Here is a 21266-nt window from a genome sequence, read left to right as displayed (position 1 = left end):
CCATTGCGGTAAGTCTGAACTTGTGGCTTTCTCCAGGTCCAGAGGGACCAGGTAACCATTCGTAGCACTTTGTTTTTCTTGGCACTATTTTCACCTAAAAGTTTAAAAATTCATATCTTTGGTTTTGCTGATTGGATATTTGTCAGTTTGGTGTTATTTTATTCATTGAAAAATACTCAATTTTTCTAAATTGGCTGGGTATTTTTCAAATGTTGTGTTTTTACTTAATTACTGTGTGTGTGCTGCATAAATACTTTATACATTGCATCTAAGTTAAGCCTGACTGCTTTTGTGCCAAGCCATCAGAGGGATGAGCACAGGTTAATTTTGTGACTTTTGCGGTACACTCCGACAAGGATTGTGTTAATTATTTAAATGGGGCTTCCACCTCTCTCAACTAATAAGTTAAATATGTGTTATGGAGAAAAGTAAATTGGATTATATATCCCAATTGACAGCGAAAGGTGGAATTGCCAAACTGAAAACAATGGATGAATGAAGATCTGTAATTTTAACAGCGATTATTAAAATATTTTGGCTGCAGATAGTAAGCAACTTAGCTGCTATGAGATTAGAGTAGGGACCAGTGTTGGGTACCCTGAGCATTGTTTCCAGTGGCGGCTCCTGCGCTAAGGTGTAGGAAGGTCGCTCCACTACTCACGGAGCAGTGTGAAAATGATAACTAAAGATATTATTTTATTTTTAGTATCATCACAGGCGAGGCAGGGCTTGGAGCCCCAGACATTGGTGAGGAGTGATTGTTGCACTCTAAAGTGCGCATGGCACTTTGGCTGGCCATCTCCGGCCGACCAAAGAGTCATGCGCACTTTGAATGTTCTCACCCAGGATGCATTACAGCCTGGGTGGAGAACATGCCCAGGCCCCAAGCCCCTGTCTGAGCACCGAACCACGGCGCTCAGATCAATCACAACGCTACATTGCAGCATTGTGTTTGGCTGTGGGGAGCCTGGGTGCTTCCTGGAAAAGACACAACGTGGGAGAGACGCAGCAAGATCAGGTAAGCGAATTGAATTTTTTTTTCCAAACTCCCCCTCTCCACTCTCTGTACCGTACCGGCCGCCACTGGTTGTTTCCGGTTTCTTGCCAACTGCTGTTCTCATTGCACACTGGCATCTGTCTGCTGAGAAGTTCACTGGTAGTCAAGGAATTGTTGAGTTTCCTGCCACAGTAGCAAGTTTAAGTGGTCCAAACTAGGCAATTATCAGCTCAAATAATGGAACCAGGGAAAACGTGCTGCGTAACATATATGTAATAGAGCAATGGAAAGACATCTCTCCGATTGTAAAACGCTAGATCAATTATTACAGAATTCTTATCCCTCGCCGCGTGCATCTTTCCGAAGACTCACATTCTTTATGAACAAATGGTGTTTCTAGGGTGTTGCACAATTCGACTACCTCTGTGGTCTCTCGTGTGGTCTGTTAATTGTAATTAAGAACAGAGGGCAGAAATGTAAGCAGATGAATGTTTGAAAGGAGGCATATGGTGATTTATATTTCCATATACCCCAATCTCCTTTTGACCCTAAAGGCTGCATTCAATCCTTGTGGGAGATGAGGAGTGCCTTCTGAGAAAAATAGTTCTGACCCTTCACATCATTTCTTTCCCACAGGTTGTTGAAATAGTTTGAGGAATCGAGGAATGGTATCGCCAAAAACATTATTTTCTTGTTAGTTTAAAACTAAGATGTCAAAGACTAACTATCTGGGGCACTAAGCAAGATCTCAAGTCCCGATAATGTTAACTTAGGATTTCACATGGAGATGAAATATGTCAATGTCGTGTACAAACTTGTTTGGTAGGAGTATTTAATGGTTTCACATGATAAATTAGACTTGGTGGCAGAGGGCCTGGCTAAAAAGGCTGCCAACAGAGTCAATAAAGACCCATCTTTTTCAGCACTGACTCTTTCTGTGTATACTGAATTGAGACCTATGAGCTTGCGATATGTTTCCCATGGCAATCAGATCCTTTGCACTGGGGTAATCTGATTGTTTAACTCTAAATATTGACTAATCCGAATAGGTAATTTCCATTTCACAGGGAGGAGACTCCAAACTAACAGATGCCAAGTGATTTTACCATGTGCTTTAATCCACTTCTCTTTGTAAACAGACTTACGCATACAGCGGTTAAGACAGGATCTCATTGTGGTGGGATATTTGGACAATTTTAGCTCTGGCTGAATGCTGTTTGCACTATGCAAATCATCTGGCACGATGAGAAGAATCATCTTAGCTGCACTGTGCAGCATTTTAGGCTTTTAGTTGCCATAGTATAAAAAGAGCCTTGGGACCACAGTGTGCTTTTGTGGCCCCCTTGGAGCACTTTGATGTTATAGAAAGGGCCATAAATGCTTGTGCAGCCCCTTTTAAAACATGGACTGAGACAGCTCACATTTTGAGCTAGCGCGATCACGAAGGGGGGGCTCTAATTTGCATGGGAGAGTGGCCCCATGGAAATGTAGGAACACTTGGAACGTTTATTGGGGAAAGTCCATGTATGGCCACCTTGGGGAGACCTAGAGGCCCTACTAATTTCAGAGATGTTGTATTCCCATGCGATGCCAATGGGAAAGGGTGAAGAAATCAGTTTGGTGAACCAATGTATGAAACACGCTAAGATGGCCTTTGAGAGCACCGATGTACTTGCTGCCGCATGCCTTGTTATGCTAATAATGAAAAGAATTTAGAAAATGCAAGAACACTGCCTCTTCACCAGCACCATGTTGAACACGTGAGTGCAGAGGCAAAGGAGCTGTTGAGAGGAACCACTGTTCGACACATCAAGCTTGAGCATACTCACTGCACACCCAAAGATAGCGCCCAGAAGTCAATTGCTGTGCTAGGACCTGAAAAAGAAGCCCGACAATAGGATTACGACATCACTCCAAAGAACCAAAATTCTAAGTCTTGAGTCCTGTAAATCAGTGCAATCTGGAATGTGTAGTCTGTAGGAAGAAGCTGAAAAGGATAACTGCTGTTCTGCTTACATGGAGAGGTCTGCCAAGCCTAACTTTGATATAAGTAGGAAGTACTGACATCCAGTTATTAAACTGCAGGTTGAACTATTTATGACTATACCAAAGAGATAGAGGATGAAATGGTGAATGCACTGCATTGTTACTCAAGGATGACTGCCCCAAAAAGACTAAAGAGTGGATAAGCACAAAGACCCAAGTACAGCAACTCGTAGAAATGATTTCACCAAGATGAGTCCAAGGATCCTTTTGCTACTGTAAATGTGATTTCTTTCAAAGTAGGGCTAAATCTTAAGCCGGCCTCTTCACAGAACAAATCATGCACCCATCCACCACTCATTCAACCACCTTCATTCCCTCTTTCTGTTCTCCTGTCCCACCATCCATGCGTGTCTTTTGTCAGTAGGTACAAGGGTCTCTATATTTCTGTTGATCGGTGAGCATGATCGCCTGAATTCCTGTTGGCATGTTTATATAGATGCACACGCATCTCTGACTGTCTGCAAGAGTGCATGTATGTATTTTGGTCCGAGTGCATTTGTGCCTGTATGTGTGTTGGGGTGTGTGCTGGATGTCTATTTGTGTATCTGTGTGTGCCCAAAGGCACCTACTTTACTGTTGCTCAGTGCATAGGTTTGCTGCTTTCTCTACAGGTGTTCATGCATCCATGCTCTATGTAGGAATGTGTCCATGCATGTTGTGGTCTAAACGCCTGCACTATATATAGGATAAACCCATTAACTTTCTCAATTCGTGTTAAATTAGCATTTCATGAGCCAATCTTTACAAGGGCAAACAACATTTCCTAGAATATCTACTAGAAGGTAGGTCAATAAATGTAATCAGATTTGCTTTACAGGGTGTTCTTTTTTAGTGATTTTTCCCTGGCCAATGCACAAATTGATCCATTAATAGAACACAGCAGTACAAGCCGCAGAAGAATAAGGACAAACAAGCAAAAATATGTTCATACGCAAGGTCTTCTTGAGCACAATTAAAAATCCATCGGATGAAGAAACAAGAAGCAAGACAGAGTGCCCGTCTCATATACAGACTGTGGCTGATAAGCAGGTTTGGAACAAGTATATTAAGGTCCAAAATAAATATTATAAGAGGTCAATCATGTTTATTTCGAGGAGAAATGTCAACAAACCCGACCGTGATGGGAAATCTGCTAGACAGATAAACTGTATGGTAGTCATAATAAAGAAACAAATAGGGTTTGTGTTTTTCACTTAAAATCAATAAGGACTAATAAAACCACTCAAAAACAAATATTTGCTTTTCAGTTGAAATCAGAAAGCACATAATTTTGCCGCACTTATATTGCTTTGGCGCCATGTGTCATCAAAGCAGTATAAGTGCAGGCCCTATCTCCAAGTATATTTTATGATGGACGTTCCCACTATGCCATAGTCAGGAGTCATTGTAAACCACCTAATATGTCCTGGTGTACATACTCTATGTCCTTGGGTTCTCATAATCTACTTGCAACACCTCGTCCCAGCCTCTTTAAGGGCGTTGCTCAGCTGATCTGTATTCACATTGAGGCTCCCTGCAGCCGGCTGTATTGCATTTAATGGCAACATGTCTAGCTGTGCATGTTATTTCTGCACAAGACAGAAAAAAAAATAATCTCTGCATGTGGGACACCCCGGCACTTAACGAAAAGCTCAAATGCCTGGTGTAACTCTCAGAAAAGCTGGTCAGGACCACCACAGGCCCGGGACTACTTTCAGATAAACACAGGCCCAAATGCCAGGCAGCAATCAATCATTAGCAATCCTAACATGGACTTCAAATAAATAAGCACAAGATCTGCTAGGCACAACACAATGTAAAAAGCACAGGATGAGAGGGAAATAAAAGCTTAATGAAAATAGGCAGGTCTTGCTTTGTAGTCTTCATATATTTAGCAGTTCATTGCCTAGGTCACATAAGTTGACTTCATTCACAGCGACACTCAACCAGTCAAACTATCAAACGTCTCCTGGAGGTCATAGAGGACAAGTTACTTACCTTCGGTAATGCCTTTTCTGGTAGGGACTCTAACTGCAGATTCATCAACTTAAAATATTCCCCAGGTCTCAGACTGGATCCGCAAAAATCTTGAGCAGCACCTATGTGTGCTGGTAGGTGGTGTCGGATGGCTCTGTGTCAACTTTGCCTGCGTCATAAGAGATGCTGCAGTGCCTTCATAAGCGCAATCCAGGCATGCTTACATCATTTTCTTTCATAACTGTTTACATGACAAAAATGAGGAACCACGATAAAAATTAATGCACCAGTGTGCAGAATCTAGCAGGATCTTATGGAGAACAGTCCAGTTTGCAGAGCAGGGAGGATGGGATGGTCAGTGAGGAATCTGCAGGTAGATAAGAGTCTCTACCAGATAAGGCATTACCGAAGGTAAGTAACTTGTCCATCTGATAGACTTCTAATCATAGATTTGTCACTTTAGAATAGATACCTCCCCAGAGGTGGGACTGCAAACAGGCTAGACTAAACAGTACAGTAGGACCAAATGGGCAAAATGCCTGCCATGCCCAGACCTGGCTGTCAAGGCAGTAATGTTTGGTAAATGTGTGCAGAGACCCACATGTGGCTGCTTGACAGATGTCCAGAATGGGGACCCACGTGGTAACGCAGTATTGGCAGCTTTTGTCCCTGGTGGAGTGGGTTTGCAGCTCTTCTGGCAGTTTCTCCGCCAGAGCATATCAGATTTTGATACAATGCACAACCTACCAGGAGATGGTGCGTTTTTGAACAGCCTTGCCGATCTTGGCCCTGGCAAACCCTATAAAGAACTGATAATCCACCCAGTGGGGTTTGGTACGAACAAATGCAAAAGGAGAGAGCTTGTTTAGGGTCTACATGATGTAGTCTATCCTATCCCAGATGGCTACCCCAACCCAGAAGTGATGGCTCTGTCATCACTGTGAGAGCTGGGTTGTAAAGGGAGAGTGGGTCAGCCGCTGACCCAATCGCAAGAGATTCCCCTGATGCTGCGGCGCCCACTGGGTTTTCAGGTCCCACTACAGAGCCCGCATATGCCAGCAGGCATGTTTTACCAGCAGGATGCAGGAGGCCATGAGGCCGAGCAGCCTCAGAGTCAGTCTCACTGAAAAGCCTAAATATCCTGGCTTGCCACTTTGCATCAAGCAGCCCCGCGCCGGCTCCTGGTCGACATCAGGAATGATGGGCTTATCGTCAAGCTGCACCTTGGGCACGTGGCAGGCCTCCGACGGGACAGAGCCAAGATAGGCAGCAGTGGCCCGGATCTAGGTATGGATCCTGAGAACCTGGCAGGTGTCAAGGGTGAATTTACTACCAAATACCTAGCCAGGGCATCGCTCTGCTTTGTAGGCACGAAGGCGTGCCAATGGGAGTTGGGGGCCCAAAGATGGCATGCATGATGCCACTGGGTAGGCATTGTCCTGGTGCTGGGAAACTCTAGGTAGCACGGGGCAAACCCGGACACCGGCAAACCCTGACACCGGCACCATCTGTCGAGTGTGAGAGCAGAGCCTAGAAGCATGAGGTCGAATGGTCAGTGGCGGCCCCTCCACTAAGGTGGAGGAGTATCCCCACTGCTTTTGCAGTGTAAAAAAAGGAAAAATAAAATGATAATAACTCGAGGTTATTATCATTTTAGTTTTCCCCGTTGCGACGTCTTTGTGGGCAGGGATAGTCTCAGTGCAGGGGGAGGAGTGGTTTGCTCTCCCTATGTGAGCATAGGTGCTTGATCGGCCCCCTCGGGCCACCCAAAACAGTCATGAGCCCATACCATGTTCTCCATGCAGGCTGCATTCCAGCCTGCATGGAGAACATGCCCACCCCTCCAGCCCCTGGCTGAGCACTGTGTCACGGTGCTCGGACCAATCACAACACTGCATTGCACAGTTGTGATTGGCTGCAGGAAGCCAGGGAGCCCTGGTGTTTCCTGCTTCCTGTCTCCCTCAAGAAGCCAGGAAGAGGACGTAGGAGAGGCAGCAGCAGGGCAGCCAGCTAGCCGGGAGGTAAGTTTTTTTTAACACATCGCACCCTCCCCACCCCCAACGTCTGTTCCCTCCAACTCAACCCACTGCTGCTTCCAGGTAGCAGCCGTGGCTTCGAATAGTTGAAGTCAAAGAATGCTTTGATGACTTATTTTGTGCATTTTGCACTTTGCCAACTTCCACAGGAAGGTCTTGAACCTTGAAGATGATCATCGTGGTAACAACTCCGGGACCAGCCTTGAGAATGTCCAGATGAGCAAGATTGGGAACAACGCGGAGCCCTCTTCTGTGGCGCCGCCAGGAGCTTCGTCGCCAGCTTGCAAACTGCCTTCGGGTGCATCGACTTGCACTCGACACAGGCCTTGGGGTCCCAAACCTAGGCACCAGAGACAATCAGGTGAGGATCGGACACTGACATATGATGGTGACAATCCCCACAAGAATTGAAACCAAAGGGTTTCACAGGGGGCATGTCCCTAACACACTAGGAGCTAGCTCAAAAATAGAATCTTCAACAAAAGGTTGGCTAAAACCTAGCAGAGATAGCTCTCTGGATGCGTACAAAGAAAGGAACTGATCTCAAAGCACCAGGTGGTGCTTATGAAGGCACTGCAAGGTCACTTCCGAAGTGGACAGAGTTGACAAAGACCCGATCAATGCCACCTATCAGCACTTAAGGATACTGTTCAAGATTTTCCAGATCCAATCTGATGCCTGGGGAAAGTTCTATGGTAAGGAATGTGCGGTTACAAGTGTCTATCAGCTGTTTCTTTACCACTGCATCTGCTTTCCACACAGAAGGACAGTTCACTGTCACCGAAGGTCACTGAAACGACAGTATGCATAATATTGCCTTTTCAGACGTCTGCCATATGACCAGGGAAAGCAGGAAGGGACACAGATCAGACAGTAATAATACATTTATTAGTAAATTGCTATCTTGGTAAATGGCAAACAGGACAGATAAACGTCAACTGCGGCTTTTCATAATGGATCATAGAATTTTCCACATCATATTCCCTAGGTGAGAAGTAGAAAATCCTCCTTCAGCCAATCATTGCCATTTGACTAAAGAAAACAGCAGAAGGATGGTGCATTAAATGCCCATCATTAACCTTGGACATACCGCAATCAATTCTTAAAGACATGCAAACTTATTTCCAGTTATGCATATTTTTGACATGGGATGGGACTAGTCAGCTGGAAAGAAGCGGTTGAGTGCTAAAATTCAAGACAGACGGGGGTGAGAGAAATGATGAAGGGTTACATTATATATCAAATTCAAGGAAAAGGTAGAAAGAAGGGAAGAAGAACAGAGAAAGAAAACTCAAAAACAGCAATGAATGAGGGGTGGAAGGACATGGCAACAATTGTTTCTAAGTAATGAAAAACACCACACCCCGTAGTTAACCACTGATTTTTTTATGAGTTTTGTTAACACTAAAAAAAAAAACGACTGGAATGCACAACAAATAGAAACAAAAAACAGGTAAGTGTTATTACACAAAATGGGACCTGTGCTAAGGACGAGGCCAATGGTTGTCAATTACAATGCACACTCACTCTGCTTCTCAGCCTACACGCCTCTTTATGGCCTGCAGCACTATTTTCTGCTCCGCCTTTTGACCTGTTGAGGCATGCCCCTTCTTTCCTGAAAGATTCATAATGAACTGCAAACACATAGCTATTCCTAGACCTAATATCTTACTAACTTATTAGGCATTTAGTCTGTTCTGACTACCCTTACGAGATGAATGACTACCGTGTGGTTTCTGAACTGTCAATCAGCTATGTCAAATGCCCCATGCACTCTGGGCATGGCCAACGATGCCCAAATGTACTGCTTATACCTGACCCAGACAATAGCATAACCTCCCTCTTATGCACGGAGGATAAACAGGCAATATCAACCTTACAGATGCTAAATCAACAGGTATCCCCACCATACAACTAATATTGCCACCTTTCCTCTACTTAAAATACGTTTTCTTCTGTCATGACAGCAACACCCTACACCACTCTGTACTCCCCCACTCCCTCTTGTTTCCCTAGATACCCCAGTGACATGATCAGTGCAATTCCTCAACAGTTTTTGATGGTCTTCCACCTTGGTTAGCATGTCACAGGTCAAACAATCATTTCACAGTACTTTATAGCAAAAGGTTAAAGCACAGTAGTTTGTCTTCAAAGTACTATAGTCTCCCGTCCCATGATTAGGCACTCCCATGGCAAGTGCAATAATCTTTTTTCATCAATATAATATGGTAGGCCCTGATATTGGACACCTAAGAAGGAGTTCCTCTCAGCAACTATTCACTTGAGTGCAGCCTTTCCCGTTGGTTTCTAACTCGCGTCATTCATATTCTTCCCAATGAGCTATAGTAATGTAACTAATGTTCTGATGATTGTAAATCCACTTCTTTGTGAGGTATTCACTTATCTGCACGATACCTCAAATGTTCTTGCCTAGTTACCCCCTTGCATTCAATAAACTATCCTCGTAGCACAACTAGAACATGCACTCATTAAGCAAACTCTTGTGTCTTTTACCCAAATTGCTATCCTGCTCTATTGGTAAAGGTTATTGTGTGCATGACAACATCCTAAGCACAACAATGTGTAGAAACTGTCTCTTTAATGCTCACACATCTGGGGCTTTTCCTGTATTTGTCATACAGGCCCTCCACCTATCTGTCTGGGACTTTATATCCAGGACATGATTATTAGGGGTAATGTGCCACTCTGTGTCATCCCACCATGTTTGACTCTATCGATCACTAACTCCTCCACCTTTAATGCCAACATATACTTATGTGCCCTCTGCCTGCAAATTTAAAATGATTGTTTAACAGTCAATCTCCTTTTTCACACACAGTCCTGCATCTGAAAAAATATAAAACTATAATCCTTATATTTGGTAGTCAATACTTTTTACAACACAGTCTGTGCCTTCTCTATTCCTTCCCCTTTTTCAGCTTGATTTCTTTAATCTAGTCAGGAACCACATGTTCATCCTATATGTTGACAATGTTGCTCTACCTCTGATTAACAGGACTAAAAAACATTCTGTCAGCTCCGCTAGCTAAGCCACAACATTCCCTTCATCTGCATTAGTAATCAACATATTAAGGCTTGTCCAATTATTAACTCCATCAGAATATCATTGTATCTACTTCATTTGATTCGAAATGTGATTTAAATGAACTTTCACTGAAAAGATAGATGCTACATTTGGTCTAGCTGGCTTCACAGTTGTCTTACCTCTTATTTCTCTCTCTGAACATTTATCCCACACCTAATGTTATATCTTTGAAATGCCCATTCAAATCCCATCTTGTCAAAAAACACTATACTGATCTACCTTAAAAACTGCATAACTCACTCAAACATTTCTGTGGCAATTGACTCTTGTACAGTTGCCAATAATTTTTTTTTTACCCTGATAAATTGGGCGCCCTCTTATAAATTGTAGATTCCTTTCTTCCTTTCAGTCTTGTTCATATTTTTCAATGTATAACAGCTTTGTTAAATGCCAAATTAAAGCTTCAAGATAGCTCCGTATGTGCTCTGAAAGTCCCTTGGGTGAAAATCCTCTTTTCTCTCTGCCATCTCCTTAGATTTAGCTACTTGGAATAAATTGAGATGCTTTAGCCACTGGGGACTATCCTTCCAGGGAATTATTCTTATCTCAAACTAAGACTACATCATATCTGGGTTTGTTTGTTTTGTGCAGAGGCCCACAGGGCACAGGATAAGAATCTAACTCCAAGTGTTTCAATAAAATCATCTTCCTGGGCATAAAAATTGCTAGTTTACACAAATCATGCAAGTGGCAAGTACAAATTATCAAATACACTCACCCATACAACCCTAACAAGACAGAACCCTAACAAGACAGAACATTAGTGGAAGCATTTACTAGCATCCCCATTACCAAGTGTATCTCACCACACAGTCTTGTCTTCATTCACAAAACCTCAAGAATGTCGATATCCTCATACCCAAGTAAAAAGTCTGGGGATTTATCAACTCAACAAAAAATCCAAATGTTTAAACAGACAGAATGCGGAACTAAACTGCATTAATGTCCTCACGTCTTCAGTTCTGAATTTGCCCCATCTATCACACTTTTGGCCTCTGCGATCAGTGATAAAGTGAATTGAATTCTGTCATGGCTACCTCTTCCCTTAGGAAAGAAGTGGTGAGATGTTTTCCTTATTGGCACTGACACAGAAGCAACCAACCAATGTCTGATTTCAAGAAGAATTGATAACTCTCAAAATCCCATTGGAGGAGACTTAGGTTGTAACATCTCAAAGTTATTTTTAAATTCTCAAATAAGTTAACATGTTCTCTTAAAATCCAGTTTTTCTATGTCCACTGTATGAAATAATTATTTTCTGACAAAAAGTGCATTATCTATGGCATCCCAGATTGCAGATAAATAGCTGAATGTTGGCATGGGGACATATGTTGATCTTGTCACAAATAAAGCTGTAGTTGTGTACAGGAGGTATGGAAGCACTCAAACACTAAATCTAGTGTAAACATATGTCATTTTAAAGTTAACTAAGAACTAAAAGAAGGTGCTGCCCCATACTACATAGTATCTAACTCGGTATAATACGATTCAACTTGGGGCATCTCAGTCGCATTAAGTGGGGTGGGAATCTTTGTCATCAATGTATCTGAAATAACAAGTCTAATGAATGATCAAGAGTGAGATCACAGGCAGCACACGTGTGTGCCACACTACTCGACATACGTTCTCTACAGCAATGTAAACAAATGCAATATGGGTACTAATGAATGGTTAATAAAAGTCCCAAAATAATAATTACACTTTTAATACCATGTTTGACCCATCTCAAGTCCTACTCTTTAAAGAAAAGATCTTAACCGGTCATAATAAATAAGAAACCCATAACATTTTGCATTCGATACCATGATAACTACATGCATATACCTTTTAGATTTGGCACTGGTTCTGGGCCTGTATTCATGTGATTCATCTTCAATTCCATTTTGACGTTTATACCAATCAAATAAAGTCCTCAGTATGGATGGCAGGCAGTAGTCGGACAGCGAGCTCATAGAACTTATTACCTGTGAGCAGAAAAGAAAGAAAAATTAAAACACAAGAACATATTCTGGAGCTAATGCCAAACTTTCCTACCTATATTAAAGCAGTGTGGAGTCATGGGTTTAGAAGCCTTCTTTACTTACCTGCAACTCGGTTTGGGTGCATAATACCCAGCAAATAGAATTTAAAATAAGATTAAGGCCACATTAACAGTATCAAAACAAATCTCTGAAATATTTACATTAAAGCCCAGTAATAATGAAGATGGATTTTGTCTGTGCTAGCTACATCAGCCCCAATCCGCTGATCACGTGTGAGGGCATAGCAGCACATGTGGTTAGCAATAGATGAAATCCCTCAATTAGCCATACATATTTAGCAGCAATATATATATATATATAGGACCTCCTAGATGGAAACATAAAGCCTTCTGCCAGAGTGCAGATTATCACAGAGTAAAATGTTTTGGGTTATGGCCGATGTCTTATGATGAAATACCAGCTGACTGATTTTGGAGGTTTCTACAAAAGGAAACTAATTTGAAAGAAATTTCCAATATTCGACCTACAGTCCAAGTTTCTAAATCTGAAACAATGCATTACCACTGTATCCCCCACTTTGGGTCAGGCATGAAACTACATTAGCAGAAGAGCATCTTATTTATTTGGATAGGATTGCTTAAGGAAGGGCCAGGAGGGCGCTGCAGAAGAAGAGAGGGTGATAAAGCCCAATAGGTTTAATCCCGAGAAGAGGAAACCTGGAAAGGCACACTATACCTCTTCACCCAACCAAACCATCCAAGGCTGAATTCTTTTGTCCAGCCAACCCGAACAATATTTTGTTGATTATGGGCATTTCCACTGAGCTTTTTCAAGGCAGCCGTATGAGTCTCCATCTATTATTCACTTGGTACTGGTATAGAGTCTTCTCTATGTCAGGTACCATCTGATAACAGCACTCACAGGCATAAAACAGCACAAGAGATAAAAGCCTATTTATATAAAACACCCACACCCTTTCACTGCCTGATGATTTTCTCATAAAAAGGCCTATGTGTAGATATAACACAAGCCCAGTGTGGGTAGCCCGTATTCTTTTTATATTGGTGCAAATACTGAACTATTGAAGACCTTATGACCGGTTGAGGGTATCACTAACACACGCTGAGGCAAAGAGAGACACAAAGTTTTCCAAATTCTACATCCAGGTTTATAAAGGATATCCATGAATGCATACATCCGTGTTGAATTGTGTGCACAACAATCTACGTGCTGTATTTGTTGCTGAGGTGATGGACAAATTAACGAAATGCAAAATACAAAAGTACATTCTTTCAAAACAGGCAAAATGTGTCTTTGATTTGGAAGCAGGAGCACAGGGATGTTGGAGATATTGCTTAGTCTCTCCTTCGCACATTACTCTCCAATACAGCAGGCACCAGATAAAACTGGGATGACCTTTCTACATTAACTTATTATTACAAATGACCCACCAGGAGTGTGGCTCGGTGGTGGAATAATATATCTGCTCCGACATGGGACACTTGCAGACTTCGTCCATATGGAAGGCCACCACACCACAGGGGGCCAGGATGCAGATGCACCTGAAAGTACTTAGCATATGTACTAAGACCCTTGAGGGAAGCTTTGAGAAGTGTGGATGCTTGAGGTCGCCATCCGACTATCTTTTTTTTGACTTGTGGTGCGGTGGGCTTCACCACGTAAATAGGCTGCTGGCCTTGTGGCTTAATGCACCTCAGTGGGGGTAAGAGGGTGCTCCAGTCCCAGTGGGGAGACTGGTGATCAGGTGGTGTCCAGGACTATGGCAAGGGATGTACTGTGGTTCAGTATTTCATTGGAGCTGGATGCTACATTGACATAATTGACGCTGTGAGATTTTATCAGTCTACGGCTGACTTGTGGCACTGGCTTTCTTGGGGCCTGGTGGAAGGCAATAGGATACACTGAAAACTGATATAAACTTTCACCTGCCATGTCACTGAACTTTTCCCCAGAACATTTCTGACCATCATCTAAGAGTTCTTAATTTCTGCATTGTGATTTGAATGGAGGTGTTCCCTGATTGGGTAACCAATGTCACCAGGACTTAAAAAATGCAGAAGTAAATGGAGTGCATTTTTTCTTTTTTACTATGGAAGCCACAAAGAAGAGAGGATACTACTACAGATGAGAACTCATCACCCTCTAAGCAGGTGATATTAGAAAGGTTGCAGCGTATCAAACGACTCAAGGAGAGACGGATGTTGAAGGAGGAAAGCCAGATTGAAATTATATTAAAACTGGAGACAAGAGTAAATACCATTGAAAGCACCACTCTGTAACAGAAGATCAGATGTCAGGAGCTGGTTTCTGAAATTGAATAGTTTAAAAGGCTGAATTGAAAGATGGCAGCATATCTCTTGGGATTGTCACTAGATGTACACCACAGCTTGCCACCGGAGGGCCGCCAATTTGCTAACAAAGCTTGCCATCAAATTTGACCACGGAATAACATCATGGCAATTTGGAATGAGGTGCTCTGGAACCTAATTTTGAGCAGGGTCAGCAAGAAAGGAAGGCGTGGTAGAATGATTCCGGAATTATGATATTTCTGGAACTGGTCATTTCAATTGAATGGAGAAGGAGGACTAGAAACAGTAATAAGGGCATTACTTGCCATTGCAGCAAAAGCGTGGACATTGTTTCCTAATAAACCAAGGGTGATATGGACTGACAAAGAATACCTCTAATGGAACTCAAAGCAGACTAACTCCTTACTGACAGAAATGTAGGTAAACTAAGTGAGAGCAAGAGTATTTTGCATACAAATATTAGGGTTCTAGAAAGTTCCTTCTTTGGTATATGAACTTGCATTCCCTTCATGAATTGCGGCTGAACTGTGGATAGTTTACATAAGGGCGTATGCTGCATTTTAGTAAGATGCCACAACTTGGGATCGGCCAGGGGAATGGGTAGTCACTGAGATGTAAAAGAAGAAATGGCGTTGTTACTGCCAGGGCCATGGTTTACAACAACTGTGTTTCAACATTGTGTCTGGAGTAGCTATTTTTTTTTTAATGCTGGTTCATATATGATGTTACTGAGGTACGCCCTAAGTTTTGAACAATCACAAAAAGACAGCATCAATAACCCACCAAAATGGAGCTCAATCCCCAAAAGATTTGATTGACTGAAGGTAATGGGCACGACTCGAATCATGTAAAAGGTGACATTTTTATGATGCAATAAAAAATATATAGAAAAGCATTAATACGTTCAAGTGATCATCTACAAATTTTTCCTGAACCTTCCAACAACAAAAAAAGTGCTTTATTTCGAAAGCTTGTCTATGGACAACGCAAGAAACAGCAATGAGTAGCAATGGATCTGCTGGTAAGCAGAGGTAGCTGAAGTTTAACCCATTTGACGGCAAGGACGATCACAGCATCCTCACGACAGGCTATGGTGAGAACGGCTAGCAGCAGCTTATTAGATCATCCCGGGAAGAGGCGTTTTTTTTACTTTTGCCTCAGTAGGGAGAAGACATGCCAGTGTCTCCCTTGTAAAATCAGCCAACTCGCTGACAACTTGGGAAATGTCTGTCCTAGGGCGAGACATCTTTGATGTGTTATTATACATGGTTGGAGTAAGTGAGGAACCACGCTATAGCATGTAAGGAACAGAGTGTGAAGTTGAACAAGATGGCGATTCCTCTGCAGGTTGTTTTTATCCTCTTTGTACGATGCGACCTGCACGTCCTTAGCTCCTACTTTCCAGCTATGAAATGATAGCGGTCTGCTGGACCGGAGAGGATTAGCATCTGTTGCCTGCCAAACCAGTCTTCCTTTCATTACAAAGCCAGCCCTTTACTCTGCTGTGCTGGCCGTCAACCAGGAACACTTGACCAAGGGTGCCTGGGATAAATTGAGAGCTACCTTCACTGGCTTAGACCAGCTTGCCAGTGTGTGCCGCAAAATGAAACCTCAGAATTAAAAGGGGAAATCACACATTTGCACTTCCTCAAGCAAGGAGGAAGATGTCCATGTTTGAATAAAGTGTGTACTTTGGTTGTCTCTGGTTTCCGTAACTACTCTGAAGTAGGATAAACACCAGTCCATTCAGGGGACACAAGAAGACTCACCCAGTAAGGATTTTTTTTTACAGGAACAGGCTTTCTCTCCTGCAAGGCTTACACGCTGCGGATTTTCAGCTGTCAGGACCTGCTTGGACAAGGGTAACCCAACCTGCTCTTTGATCTGGAGAAACCCCTGACCATAAGGAAGACCAATAACAGCTCCAACATGCTTTAGCTCCTCGTGTAGGACATCTTAAGAGTGGGGACTGCCCAGAAACCACACGTTACATGCATATAATTGGTAGCTTATGGAAATGGCTACCAGCGCTATGCCAATAATTGCCACAATGATACAAAAGTGATCATTATGCCCTAAGTAGGTGTTATCTTGCCTTGACTACCAGGGCCAGCATCATACCAGTGGTGTATACCGCTACACCAAGGGTGCACACAATATATTCCACTGCTATACCAGGGCCAGCATTACGAAGGGGTGGTTACCATCATGTCATGCATGACTGCATTATGCCAACAAATAACACTATACTCTAAAGCTTAGCATTATGCCAGGAGTTGTGTCATGCAATAGAATCCAATCATACACCAATAATTACCACCATTATATCATGGGCAGCTGAATGCCAGAAAAGGGTGGCACCATAGGTGGTCACAACATGCTAAGAATTACCACACTTATGACAGGGTCAAAATAGTGCAATGGGTGGCACTATCATGTCAAGATTGCACGCATTAGACCTCAATGTCAGGGACGAACACTGCACAGCAGAAATTAACATCATTACAAACCGGGAAGCATTATGCAATAGGTGTGCACCATCATGCCTACATTATGCAAAAAAATACCACCTTTATGACAATAATTACCATACAGAAATATTATCAACAATGCCAGAAGAAATGGCTCTCAGATTAGAGATGGAGCAAGCTGTGCATAAATCAGTCATACATTCACGCATATGCAAACACGCATGCACACATTCTTTCTCGTATATATTCACACATGCAACATGCAGACACAAGCAAACACATATACATTTTGTTGGAATGGGGATGTCTAATGCACCAGCTCCATAGACTGTGCCTTTTATAGATTATTAGTGTGGTATTTAGTTTTTAGTGCATAATAAATTAATTTTCTTTTATGAAGTGAAGTACTAGGTTGGAAAGTCAGTTATGCAGGGTGATTGTTGAGTTCTGAATTTGCGCACCCCCACGACCTACCTGAGAAGCCTGTGACTGCTCACCGTTGCTACCACAGCCAGTCAAGTGCTGAAGGGATTGTACTTGGCTAAGTTTGCAGAGCCGTAGCAGGATGGACCCTGGGAAATCAGAAGCAAGCGACCTTATCCCCCACGGCAGAGGCCCAGAGGCTTCTGCTTCCCCCGTAAACCCCCATAGAGGGCAGGACATGAGATGCAAGCAATTACGGGCCAGGTGGGACTGTGCACGGTAGAGTACCACAGATGCTGCCGCGGTGGCACAATCCAGTGACTATCAACAAAGGCCAAAATGTGGGGCTGTGGCTTTATCTAATGCCTCGTCTACGGCCCCTTACAGGACAGCTGCTCCATGGACAGCCAGGGTGTGGCATGGGCGGTGGCAGTGTATTGAGCAGCTGATCACTAGCTCCCAGGTAATGGCAGATCTAGGGAAGCAGCAACATGCTACATCCCCTCATGATGCAGGAAGATGCTGGCTGGCAATGGGCTCCACAGGTTACCAAAGATGCTGCTGATGCAGGAAGATGCTGGCTGGCAATGGGCTCCACCGGTTACCAAAGATGCTGCTGTGGAGCCATAGACTAGTGTAGCCTTCCTCCATGGAGAGCCTGTTTGCATGAGGTCATTGCATTGTCCCAGCCTCATCATCAGCGCCTAGCAACATAGTCATTGCATGGAGGACAGGTCTGGGGAGGGTCATGGCAAAATCCCTTGATGTACCTACGTACTGCTGCGGAGTGTGTTTGCCCTCTCCCTGTGGACTACTACAGTTGCCCTACTACTCAAACAGCCATATTTAAATAAAGGTGAACATTTCCATATATCAAGACCGATGGGCTGATCAATATGTGATTGAAAGAGACACCAACTAATAGCAGAGGGGGGCGGGCCGCCGGGCCCTTTGCATCATCTCGATGTAAACACCTAACACTTTTTTTCTGGACAAACCAAAAAACCATCAGCAGCCGCACCACATGTACAGTAAGACATGATCATTTTATGTTCGAGTTGTACCGGATGAAAGGCTGTACAGGTCCAAAAGCATAGCTAATACCTGAATGATGTATGGATTAAACTGCACTAGAAACGCGCATCCTTCTCTCAGAGCAGAAGACATTCACTTCACCTGTGTAAATGCACTCCTGGAAGCCTAACTCGGCGCTATCGTAAAGAATGACTTCATTCACCCTAAAACAGTGAAGTGATTCACGCGCCCCGAGCTCCACGCCAGGCTTTATACTTGCTGCACCCACACTGGCGGCCTTCACTCGCCAGCATCGCCCTCTCTGGGCGCGCTTCGCGTCGTTCTGTCACCGCGCTTTCAAGTCCCTGCAGGAAGGAAGGGTGGGTTTCTGAAAGACCTGGCTGCCAGGGAACAGGAAGGGAGGGGAGTCTCGCCACCCTGTTGGCTTACTCAACGCCTCCATTGATTGGAAGCGGAGCCCGGGCCGGATGAATCCTAGCTCTGTGCTGCTGCCCAAAGGGCGCGTGCACGGGCACAACTGCGGCCTTGTTGCGCGAGCCGACGGCGTCGCTGCCCCTGCCCCTGCCTCATGAATGAAGGGTGCTCTGCCCCAGGGTATCGGGTGCGCCTCGGCCGTGCGTTCATTAGGAGTCCCGTGTACCTTGGGTAAACGCTCTCTCAATATTTACCCTGGCATCCATTACATAAATAAACGGAATGGCACGGGTTGGGCTCTGGGACATGAATGTCTCATTTACCTTATAGCAAAGCAGAAGAAGGGACACTTCGGCGCCCGGCTCGGCCTACCCGAGGAGGTGAATCACCTGGTGAATTATTTCACGATGGACTTTACAACTCAATCGGACGCCCCCAAACAAAGAAGCATCCCAGAATCCCTTTTTTGTTGGTTACTGTTGATGATCTAAGATTGGAAGACAAACATGTTTTTCTTTGCGGTACTTGCCCCCTATAGAATGAAATCCATCAGCCATCTTCAGTCACTGTATCTGCCATTCATTTATGGAAAACGCCTAAATGTTCATCTAGATGAGGCGGATACTGACCATATACAAAGCACAAAGCTTAAAATGAGCTGTATTTTGGAGATGATATAATAGGTATGATCTGCCTTAGTAGGATGAATGGCTGAGTCTGGACCCTTCTAGGATTCGAATATGTCATCTGAGGGTCCAGCACAGACCACTGTAACAAGCACTTAACTCACTGAACTATCTCACCAGATCTGGAACCAACCCTAAAGAGACATCAATGTATTTAGTCAACACCAACATCCGAGTGAGGACATTTTGTGAATGGTAGTAACCAACGCCAACTGCATCCCTAAAAAAAAGAGCAGAAATATGTACCACTGTCCTAATTTTAAAACGGGGGTTTTAATTAACTATCTAGCAGATTTGTTCACATCCAGGACTGCAGTTTTCCTACTTGTATTACTTTTTTCCTAATCTTAATTCAAAATTTGAATTAAAACATTCTCAGGTGGGGCCAAACGTTCAATAGCTTCCAGCCCAGAGATGTGCCGTGAGGCTAATACATGTAAAAGCTGTGTGTTCGCCTCCGAATCATGCTTCTGTCTACAAACATTTTCTTTCATGTGGAGAACCGGAAATGCACTTATAAAATGCGGGTAACATTTCATAGACATACGTGATAGGTTTGAAGTATAATTTTGCATGCACGGCTTTCTTCTTCTAATTGATCCCTGTCCGACAGGGGGGAGGGGGGAGGGGGGGGGGGGAGTCTGCAGCTTGCTGCTGAAGCCCCTGGCAGTTGGACATGACATTGACTTAGAGCTTCCTTCTACCCCGCTATTGGCTGCTTCCTTCTTTGGTCACTTATGGCCCTGCTTAGAATCCTCTGGCTACCTTTCAATACTGCACTGATGACACAGACTTGCCTGCATGCCTCAGGCCCCGAGGAGACAGTGATTGAGCCCTACATCTTTGGAATGGGTTGGATACACCAAGTGTTGTGAACAGGCATTTCAGCAAAGTCAATTGCCAGCGTGCACATTAACTGAAAACATTTATTACGTGTGCACTATCTGAGCTGGGTGTCATGGTGTAACTGTGCCAGACACAAACCTTCTTTACTTAATCCCTACTTTTCGCTGACAACTTATTATTCTCACCAGCAGTCTCAATGGCTTGTACACTCAAGCTTACTCCACAGGAATTCCAAGCCGCACATCCAGCGAAACTGTTGGTTGCATTTGCACTAAGCCCTAGCTGTCGTCCTTCATCACCACCAGACGATTCAGGATACCCTTACTCACATAGCTAAACTTGTCTTAATGCACACTGATGTGACCAGACTAAAGCTCCTCTCACTTATGGTAGCTGCAAACCAGCAAGAGTGGTGCCCCTCGAATGATAGATGCAATGCAAACTTGATATAAATCCAATGTGAGAACTTGCGTATTTGTATTTTTGAGGTAGGAGCAGTCAGACTATTGTCAGTATCAAGATCTTGAAAGTCTTCTTCGGTGCTGCGTTTGTCCCAACACACATTGTTTGGAGATGGTGATGCACCGTGAGTGTGTCAGAAGCTTCAGCTTGCACAACATTCTACCACTTTATGAGCAATGCATGCAAGACAATTGCATGTACTAACACGAAGTGAATCATGGACAATGCCACCCAGTCTATCTTTCCCGCTTAAGATCCTACCTCTCATACAGGAAATTGACTTTTATGGCCAATTAGCAGGACTTTTTGGGGTCTTGGCTACAGACAGACCTTTGGTTGCCAATTTATGCTTAGAGTGGGATATTTATTTTTCCCTTGCCCATAACTGGCTGACTCTGTTCTCTACCACATGCTTCTGCTCTAGATTCAATGGCTTTCTTTCCTGTGTTCTGATTAGATGAGTTGTATCCACTGCT

The 21266-nt window shown here is 43.6% G+C and overlaps 1 protein-coding gene across 6 annotated transcripts in view; it reads right to left on the bottom strand.

Annotated features, from left to right (window-relative positions):
- Positions 1 to 21266, bottom strand: part of FRY (FRY microtubule binding protein) — a 657235-nt gene that overhangs the window by 358128 nt on the left and 277841 nt on the right. For all 6 annotated transcript variants that reach the window (XM_085621668.1, XM_085621669.1, XM_085621670.1 and 3 more), the window contains exon 4: positions 11966 to 12105. In XM_085621668.1, coding sequence (XP_085477794.1) covers positions 11966 to 12105 — 140 coding nt within the window. The remainder of the gene's footprint in view (positions 1 to 11965; positions 12106 to 21266) is intronic.

The sequence above is a fragment of the Triturus cristatus genome, chromosome 8 (assembly GCF_964204655.1).
Source record: "Triturus cristatus chromosome 8, aTriCri1.1, whole genome shotgun sequence".
NCBI lineage: Eukaryota > Metazoa > Chordata > Amphibia > Caudata > Salamandridae > Triturus > Triturus cristatus.
Note: the sequence above shows the minus strand (reverse complement) of the source record. Positions and strands in the feature narration are given on the sequence as shown.